The following is a 10,443-nucleotide window of genomic DNA, read 5'->3' as shown; positions in this document are numbered from 1 at the left end:
TGCTATTTCTACTTTTTCGGTATGCAGTCAAGCAACCTGTTGCCTGTCCCTTTTTTTCTTATATACAATATATATACTGAACTTTACAGAGGTTCCTACCATTAATCGGCTATATTTACATACCGAATTCTACCGGTAAATAATTGTGGTCTTTTTTAAAAACCATTATAGAAATTATTTACTCTTATTATTATATATATATATATATATATATATATATATATATATACATACATACATACACACATGAGGTGGTGCTGAAAAAGTTCCTTGCTTTGGGTAAAAGAAAATACAGGAGAATCAGTTAATTATGATTTTATTCAACATATTCCCCTCTCAGATTCTCACACTCATTGCAGTGGCCCTCCAGTTTTTCTAAACCCTGTAAAACAACTAGGCAGTTTGGGCCTCCAGCCAGGCCTTTCTCGATACCTTTAAAGCCAGGAACTTTTCAGTGCCTCTCATATTTCTTGACACTCATGGAATTGGAAATCACAGAAGCAGAAGACATCTTAGAACAATGGAATAAATATAATGGTCATTTGATGGGAATAAAGGAGAATGTAATATATATGAAGAGAAAAGGCGGCGAGCTGGCAGAAACGTTAGCACGCCGGGCGAAATGTGTTGCTGTATTTCGTCTGCCGTTACGTTCCGAGTTCAAATTCTGCCGAGGTCGACTTTGCCTTTAATCCTTTCGGGGTCGATAAATTAAGTACCAGTTACACACTGGGGTCGAAATAATCAGCTTAATTCCTTTGTCTGTCCTTGTTTGTCCCCTTCTGTGTTTAGCCCCTTGTGGGTAGTAAAGAAATATATATGAAGAGAAAAATGAACCAAAGAATGACGCCAAATATGTGAAGTTAAGGTGAGACAGTGTCACGTGACAACTTGCTGGGGCTGCCTGCTGGAACCTATGTGGCAGGTATTTAAAGGGAAAAATTTGACAAGACAGTCAGTTACTGGCTGACACTCGCTGACGATACATCGAAGAGACCAGGGAACAGAAGAAAGAAGAAGAAAGAAGACATGCACCCAACACCAGAGCTGAAGACACCTCCGAAAGGGGGGGGGGCCCGCCACGTCAAAACGGTAGAGGAGTAGGGGCCGAAACCGGGCGTGGTTCCTCCTGATGATGTCTTGAGCTAACTGGATCCTATAAAGGAGCTGTTGTGGTAGCAGACCACGAAACACGGTTGTATTTCCTCCCCTAATCCATGACATTTGGCAGCAAAAATATCCCAAAATACCGATAAAGAAATGGACCAAAACGAACCTGAGCAAAACTAAAGAAAAGTTTGATGTTTTAGGTTAGAAGTAAGGAAATAAGCAAACTTGTTGATCTTGTGGAACCAATGTATGTACTTGAGTATGAAATAGAAAATTTATAATCATGACGTGTTGTAAGTAAACATTTCATTGCTGGTTTAACAAGGAGCCTTCATTTTGTTTAACGTCATGGAAAGAAGGTGAAAGGAAAAAATAGGGGAAAAGGTAAAAGTTGGTGAGAATTCTATATAATGGTTCTGAGACAGGTTCGTTATGCTGTGAAAGTTAGATTTAGTACCAGGGAAAGATGCTTGTCTTTAGAAGGAGGTGGATGCTGTGGTCAAGGAAATGAAGAAAAAAACAGAAAGGAAAAGAGAGAATACAAAAAGCAGCAATGTTAACATGTGGGACAAAATATAAGTAAAGATTTATTGAGTCAGGTGAAAACTTAAGGAATGTGTAAATTATATAAAATGGTGGACGCTGCTGTTGAGAAAGGTTGAAGGTTTGATGAATTCTCGCTGAACAAACAGCAAAGATGATTTGTTTGTGTTGTATGTCAACTCATTCTCTCCATCAAATCGACATTGCTTGTACAGATGTGCAGAGTGCCACATGTAAAATGCTGTAGTGACAAAAGAGTAAGGAGAAACGAAGAATTTTGCTCAAGGTCACACTGTGCCACATGGTTCTTGGAATTGAAACTATGATTGTGAGTGTCACACGGGCAACTGCTGCAACATCAGTCTTGAGAAATTAGGCTTCTCAAAACCAGCAAGGAGAAAGCTAATCAGAAGATTACAGGTTCTTTTTTACTCTAGGCACAAGGCCTGAAATTTTTTGGGAGGGGCCCAGTCAGTTAGATCAACCCCAGTGTGCAACTGGTGCTTAATTTATTGACCCCAAAAGGATGAAAGGCAAAGTCGATCTTAGTAGAATTTGAACTCAGAACATAAAGACAAACGATATAGGCGCAGGAGTGGCTGTGTGGTAAGTAGCTTGCTTACCAACCACATGGTTCCAGGTTCAGTCCCACTGCATGGCACCTTGGGCAAGTGTCTTCTACTATAGCCTCGGGATGACCAAAGCCTTGTGAGTGGATTTGGTAGACGGAAACTGAAAGAAGCCCGTCATATATATATGTGTCTGTCTGTGTTTGTTCCCCCAACATCGCTTGACAACCGATGGTAGTGTGTTTACGTCCCCGTAACTTAGCGGTTCGGCTAAAGAGACTGATAGATTAAGTACTAGGCTTACAAAGAATGTCTTGGGGTCAATTTTCTCGACTAAAGGTGGTGCTCCAGCATGGCTTCAGTCAAATGACTGAAACAAGTAAAGAGTAAGAGTAAACATTTCACCCAGCGTGCTAACATTCCTGCCAGCTCACAGCCTTAGAAGATTACAGATTCAAGAAATCAATGGCACTGTCAAAATTTGTAAAACTTTCCAGAAGTTTAGTACTTAAATACATATGCACGTCTAGACATGCAACTATATGCATGAGAATACGTGCATAAAACAAGATATGCAGAGCTGCAAATGCAGTGATGCCAAATATTGCACACATACACACAAACGTGCACAAATGTCCTGTTGATGTTGCTGAAATTCCAATGATGGAGCTATGTTGAAATCCAGCTCTTTATTGGTAAGAAAACTAAAAATAAAAATGAATAACACACATATACAAACACACTCATGCACACACACACACTTATATTATCCTCATTTAATGTCCGTGTCCCACACTTGCATGGGTCGAATTATTTGACAGGATCTGAAGGTTCTAAGGACTGCATTGGGCTTTAGTGTTTGTTTGGTATAGTTTCTATGTCTGGATATTTTTCCTAATACCAACCACATTCCAGTGAGTACTGGGTACCTATCACATGCCATCAGTACTAGTGAGGTCACCAATGCAGCATGCAAGACTATGAGTCTTGCGGTACGAATGGGAACTTTATACTAGGAGACAAAAGAGTAGAGGGGTAAAATATGAGATAAAAGGGCTGAAACAGAGGGGTGAAGTATGAGAAAAAAGGGCTGAAAGAGAGGGGTAAAGTATGAGAGAAAAAGGGCTGAAACAGAGGGGTAAAGTATGAGAAAAAAGGGCTGAAACAGGGCCAGTTTCTTACTGAAGAGAAGCTACATGACTTCCAATGTATCAAACTAACTTACAAAGGTTTGATGGGTCTGGAACTATAGTGAAAGATGGTTGTCCCAATGTGCTGTGAAGTGGGATTGAACCAGAAATGAAACCACATGATCGGGAAGCAAGCTTCTTAGACACACAGTCATATCTGCACCACAATCTTTTTATAAAAATATTTAAAACTTTGGAATTCAAAGCATGATTCTTTTATCAGACAACTAAGAAAATATAGTTTTAATTTCTTTGAGATTTTGCTGCAAGGAATTTTAGGAATAAATTGCAATTTAAACCAAATATATTTCGTGATGTTAACATATAATTCAGTTAATATATTTAATTCAAATAACATTTTCACACCCAACTATTTTTTTGTAATATTTTTCTATTCTTGTTTTTGTTTTAGTCATTGGATTATGTGTGTGTGTGTGTGTGATGGGGGGGGGGGGTCAGGCTGGGGCACCATCTTGAAGTGTTTTGCTGATTAAATTGAGCACAGAAGTTATTTTAAACATCTCACTTATTTTCTTAGTTACTGTTTTGCCAAACTGCTAAGTTGTGAAGATGAAATTTACTTGACATCTGTTGCCAAATGATGAGAAATAAATACAGACATCAATGCACAAACACACATACACACACACACACACACACACACACACACACATATATATATATATATATATATATATATATATATAAAGCTGAAGTTGTCCGTCTGTGTATGGCAGGTTTGGTAGTCTTCAACTAACACTATCTCCTCCGAGACCCTGCAGCGCAAGTTGACCAAAGTTGAGAGTATGATAGAAGACGGCTTGCTCTTCCTTCCGTAGGAGAAAAAATTCAAATCGAACCATGTTAACACCAAAAATTATTTACATCAAAAAGGTGCTTTTTTTTCTATGAAAATCCCTATTTTTTACGATTTTTTGACTGCTGTGTCGCCATTTTTCGGTGTATTTCAACCAGAAAAATGTTTATTTAAAGAGAATAACAAGCTACATAATGCGAAATTTTTACTTTTCAAAAATTCCAATTCTAAAGGGTCGAAACAAACCCGAGCAACGCCGGGCGATACTGCTAGTATATATATATACATATGTCGTTATCAAGAAGATTGGGACTTCAAAATAATTTGAGCCTCACTTGCAAGACATCCAGCTTTCCAACTGACACCATGGAAAGAAACATAGGGAACTTGCGATAAAAACGAAGCCATCATAATTAGTTTCACATCCTTGTATGCTGGATATATAATATAATGAAGCAGCAGGGAAAGAAAGTATTTACACAATGCACTGCTATTGATATTACATGAGACTCAACGCTGGCTCACAGTGAACTGCCAACCCTTTTATCTTTTACTTTTTCAGTTATTAGATTGCGACCCTACTGGTGCATCACTTTGAGCAATTTGTTTCAGTTGAATAATTCAACTCTGGTATTTATATTTTTATTAAGCCTCATACTTATTCTATCACTCTCTTTTGCCAAACTGCTACGTTATGGGGATGTAAACACACCAATACCAGTTGCCAAGTGGTGTTGGGGGATAAAGATACACACACACATACACACACACACACATATATATATATATATACATATATACAGCGGGCTTCTTTAAGTTTCCGTCTACCAAATCCACTCACAAGGCTTTGGTCGGCCCGAGGCTATAGTAGAAGACACTTGCCCAAGGTGTCATGCAGTGGGACTGAACCCGGAACCATGTGGTTGGTAAGCAAGCTACTTACCACACAGCCACTCCTACGCCTATATATATACATATACCCAAATGGCTTCGTTCAGTTTCCATTTACCAAAACCGCTCACAAGGCTTTGATCAGTCTGACAGCAGAAGACCCTTGCCCAAGGTACCACACAGTAGGACTTCTTTTATTATTCTAACTCATGTCCATTGTCCGGAAACCTTTCGTCACACATCTGTGACCCCTTAATATTGCATTCAAGACAAGGAGTTTCTGCATTCAGCTCCTTTTACCAGAGTCTTTCCAAATATTCTGAAAATGGTTTCAAAAGAAAATTTATTTTAAAATCAATAAATTTTTTTATTTTAGTAGTTTTGTGGGGTGGGGGGCATGGCCGTGTGGTTTACAGGTTAGCTTTCTAATGACAGGTGATTGCAGGTTCAGTCCCGCTGATGGGACTTTAAGCAAGGGTCTTCAGCTATATAGCTTCAGGCTGACCAAATTTGTGAGTGTAGATTTGGTAGGTGGAAACTGAAAGAAGCCCATTGTATAAGGGAGAGAGAGAGAGGGATGGTAGGAGAGAGAAGGGAGAGAGGAGAGAGAAAGAAGGGGAGGAAGGGAGAAGGAGAGGGAGGGAAGCGATAGGGAGAGGAGAGAGGGGGGAGAAAGAAGGAGGGGGAGAGAGAGGGAGGGGAGATGGGGAGTGAGGGGGCGAGAGGGAGGGGAGAGAGAGGGAGGGGCGGGAGAGGGAGGGAAGAGAGAGAGAGAGGAGAGAGGGAAGGGAGAGAATGGTAGGGAAGAGAAGGAGAAAAGGGGAGAGAGGGGGAGGGGAGGAAGAGGAGAAGGGGAGAAGAGGGGAGGGAGGGGGAGAGAGGAAGGAAGAGAGAGGGAAGGGGAGAGAGACAGAGAAGAGAGAGAGGAGGGAAGAGAGAGGGAGGGGAGAAAGAGGAAGGAGAGAGAGCGTGTGTCTATGTCTTTAATTCAAAGAGAATTTCAGTAAATGTTGCTTTCAAATTTTGGCACAAGGCCAGCAATTTCAGGGAAAGGGGTGAGTCTATTACATTGACCCCAGTGCTTAACTGCTATCTATTTTATCGATCATGAAAGAACGAACAGCAAAGTCGACCCTAGCATCATTTAAACTCAGAACGTAAAGTAGGAAGGAATGTCACACAGCATTTTCCCCTGGCACAGTAAGGATTCTGCTGGTTCACCCCCTTAATTTCAGAGAATATTGATTAGGAATCTGTAATAGTTCCATGTTCAAGATGAGGAGTTGCCAAGTTCAATCCCTGGATTAATATTTCTTGGAGACAATTTGAGAGAACAATTGCAGAGTGGAAGGTGTTTGTAAGCCATTTAAGAAACACACAAAAGCTGTTCGATTCACTTCAACATTTAAGTTTAATTTGTCAAAATATTTTCGTCGCTAAAATCCGCGACCTGTTCACTGACAAAAATCCGTGCTGCATCTGAGAAAGTAACAGTTAGTTCATCATATATATGTACATATGTATGTGTGTATTTATGTATACACGCATGTATGTATGTACGTACATACGCCTGTGTGTATGTATGTATGCATGTATGTATGTATGTATATATGTAAGTATGTGTGTGTATATGCACGCACATACACACTATAAACTTAGAGCTATAAACCTGTAGTGATGGATAGATGTAGACTGACCACTCATCACAATAATATCAAATTTCAACCTTCCCCCCCGCCCGAAACTAGGAAGTGAATTTACGACCCTCACCCCCAAAACAAAACCCTAAAACCTATTATCAGACATTTATCTCTATATCACAAAACTTTTGTTTTACTAATACTTGTTCTTTTTTTTCCTCCCTTACATCTAGTTAGTTCAGGTTAAATATATATACGTATGTATGTATGTATGTATGTATGTATGTATGTATTGACAAATTAAACTTAAATGTTGAAGTGAATCGAACGGCTTTTGTGTGTTTCTTAAATGGCTTACAAACACCTTCCACGCTGCAATTGTTTTTGTTTCAGCACACGATCTCAGATCAAATCACTTGCTATGCAAGTACATCTCCGTAATATATATATATATATATGCAGCACAAAGCTTTGTCAGTGAACAGGTCGCGATCTCAAAGCGACGAAAATATTTTGACAAATTAAACTTAAATGTTGAAGTGAATCGAACGGCTTTTGTGTGTTTCTTAAATGGCTTATAAACACCTTCCACGCTGCAATTGTTTTTGTTCCAGCACACGATCTCAGATCAGGTCACTTGCTATGCAAGTACATCTCCGTAATTCGAGAGAATACAGATTAGAAATTTATGTCGGTAACATTTGACACGAGGAAAATAGAATTGAAATTCTTCTTATTTCTGTTATTTAATTATCGTCCTAACCCCAGACAACCCCTCTACAAAATTTTTATCATGCTTTTAGAAACTGCAAAAGGAAAAAAAAAAGGATCAAATTAAAGAAAATGAAACTATAGTTGTTATTTTATACAGCAATGCAGAAGGAAGGAAGGAAGAAAGGAAGGAAGGAAGAAAGGAAGGAAGGAAGAAAGGAAGGAAGGATAGCTGTTGTAATAAAAATGTTTTCCTAAAAATGGGACAATATATCTGAATGAATATAAATGCCATTAGTTCAGTTGTCAATATAAAATATATCCTTTCTTTGGAATTTTCCATGAAAAATGTTAAATTGCTCCAAAAAGTGTTATTTATCATGGTAATAAAGGAAATGCCCTCGGTCCATAGATTCCTGCAAATATAAACATATCTCCAAAGATTTGTTTATGAAGCATGATCACAATTCTAATTACATTTGAATAATGATACAGTTTGTATCAGTGTTAGACATTTCCGAATTATAAATATTCATAACAAAGAATATGTGTTTCTCCGTGAAAATTACATCGGATTTCATGATGGAAATCTATTCACATCATGTTCCACTGCTGTAAAGGGATTGAGAAAACCTTGTTTTATTGAGTAAATGTTCTGCGACAAATCCAAATACACTTCCAGACAAATGCATGTCATAAGAGTAGAGCCAGCAATGGAATTGGTAATCTTAATGGGAATAAAAAGCAAAAAAAAAACAAAAAAAAAACGTAATTGGTTTGTTTGCTTTTATAACAAACTAGCAGTATCGCCCGGCGTTGCTTGGGTTTGTAAGGGAAATAACTATATAAGCATTTTTAGAGAGTTATAGCCAAGAAATAGGAAAAAAATGCATTAAAAATGGAAAAAAAATGATGATAAATTTTTTAAAAAATCGGTGACTCATCGTAGACATTTTTAGAGAGTTACTTCCCTTATATAATAGCGAAAAAAATGCATTAAAATGGAAAAAAATGATGGTAAATTTTTTTTAAATCGTAGACTCATCATAGACGCGCGCTAATACCCAGAAGGGCTCGATATGAATCACGACTATAAGATACCTGGTTTTGGTTAAACTGCACCGCAAAATGTGGGAGTAGTTAGGAATTTAAATCGTAGGAAACAGACACACACCCATACTTTTATATATAAAGACTAGCAGTATCGCCCGGCGTTGTTCGGGTTTGTTTCCACCCTTTAGAATTGGAATTTTTGAAAAGTAAAAATTTTGCATTATGTAGCTTGTTATTCTCTTTAAGTGAACATTTTTCTGGTTGAAATACACCGAAAAATGGCGACACAACAGTCAAACAAATCGTAAAAAATAGGGATTTTCATAGAAAAAAGCACCATTTTGATGTAAATAATTTTTGGTGTTAACATGGTCCAATTTGAATTTTTTTCTTCTTCGGAAGGAAGAGCAAGCCGTCTTCTATCATACTCTCAATTTTGGTCAACTTGCGCCACAGGGTCTCAGAGGAGATAGTGTCAGTTGAAGGCTACCAAACCTGCCATACCAGACAACTTCAGCTTTATATAGAGAGAGATTTGTTATGTTAAGTGCGATGCTGATATCTGCTTGTTATCTTTTATTTTTGTTTCAGGCATTATACTGTGGCCATGCTGGGGCGACACCTTTTTAGTTGAATGAACCAGCCTCAATACTTACATTTTGTTAAGCTTATATATATAAGACAATCAATACTTCATTTCATCTGACTATATATATATTATTTATACTGTATATTCTATATTCTACATTAATATTATAAAGAATACAGACACACAAACACACACATACATGTATATATATATATATATACATATATATATATACATATATACGACGGGCTTCTTTCAGTTTCTGTCTACCAAATCCACTCACAAGGCTTTGGTTGGCCCGAGGCTATAGTAGAAGACACTTGCCCAAGGTGCCACGCAGTGGGACTGAACCCGGAACCATGTGGTTGTTAAACAAGCTACTTACCACACAGCCACTCCTTCATATATATATGAATTCTTGGAAGTACAATGAAATTAGATCTCACCTTCAATTGAAAGAACACCTGTAGTTGATTGGTTGCCAGCATCATTTACAGCTGTACAGGTGTAATTTCCTTCATCAGCATGGGAGATATTGATGATCTTTAGTCCGGTGTCTAAAACTTTTAATCTGCTATTGATCGTCAGCAATGGTACCCCATCTGCAACGAAAGACAACAGGCAAAAAGAAAAATATTTTTAATACACTAGTGAGGGTTAACAATGGTACCCCATCTGCAACAAAAGACAACAGATAGACAGAAAAATATCCCCTATATTCATGTATAAGTTTCATTTGCATATAATTTGCATATAAGTTGCATTTGCATATAAACTGTATTTGCATATAAGTTGCACCTCGAATTTAGAATTAAATCATCATCATCATTATCATCATCATTTAGTGTCCGCTTTCCATGCTAGCATGGGTTGGATGGTTCAACTAGGGTCTGGGAAGCTAGAAGGCTGCATCAGGCTCCAGTCTGATCTGGCAGTGTTTCTATGGCTGGATGCCCTTCCTAATGCCAACCACTCCGTGAGTGTAGTGGGTGCCTTTTACGTGCCACCGGCACAGATGCCAGACAAGGCTGGCAAACGGCCACGATCGGATGGTGCTTTTTACGTGCCACCGGCAAGGGGGCCAGACAGGGCTGGCAAATAGCCACGATCGGATGGTGCTTTTTATGTGCCACCGGTACGGAGGCTCGTCGGGGATAATCTTGGTATAAAATGTTTTCCCTTCATAGTTTTGGTATGATCTCATGGATAGGTACCCCAGGGTTTTCATTTAGAATCAAGGTTAAAATAGCGTGACTTACACATGAGTAAGCATAGAACTTTTTACCCTTTTACTTGTTTCAGTCATTTGACTGCGGCCATGCTGGAGCAC

The 10,443-nt window shown here is 38.5% G+C and overlaps 1 protein-coding gene across 1 annotated transcript in view; it reads right to left on the bottom strand.

Annotated features, from left to right (window-relative positions):
* Positions 1-10,443, bottom strand: part of LOC115225742 (roundabout homolog 2-like) — a 571,297-nt gene that overhangs the window by 161,375 nt on the left and 399,479 nt on the right. The window contains exon 8 of the mRNA XM_036514525.1: positions 9,560-9,715. Coding sequence (XP_036370418.1) covers positions 9,560-9,715 — 156 coding nt within the window. The remainder of the gene's footprint in view (positions 1-9,559; positions 9,716-10,443) is intronic.

This window comes from Octopus sinensis, linkage group LG28, assembly GCF_006345805.1.
Source record: "Octopus sinensis linkage group LG28, ASM634580v1, whole genome shotgun sequence".
NCBI classification, from domain to species: Eukaryota; Metazoa; Mollusca; class Cephalopoda; order Octopoda; family Octopodidae; genus Octopus; species Octopus sinensis.
The sequence above is the reverse complement of the archived record's forward strand: the minus strand, read 5'-3'. Positions and strand labels throughout refer to the sequence as shown.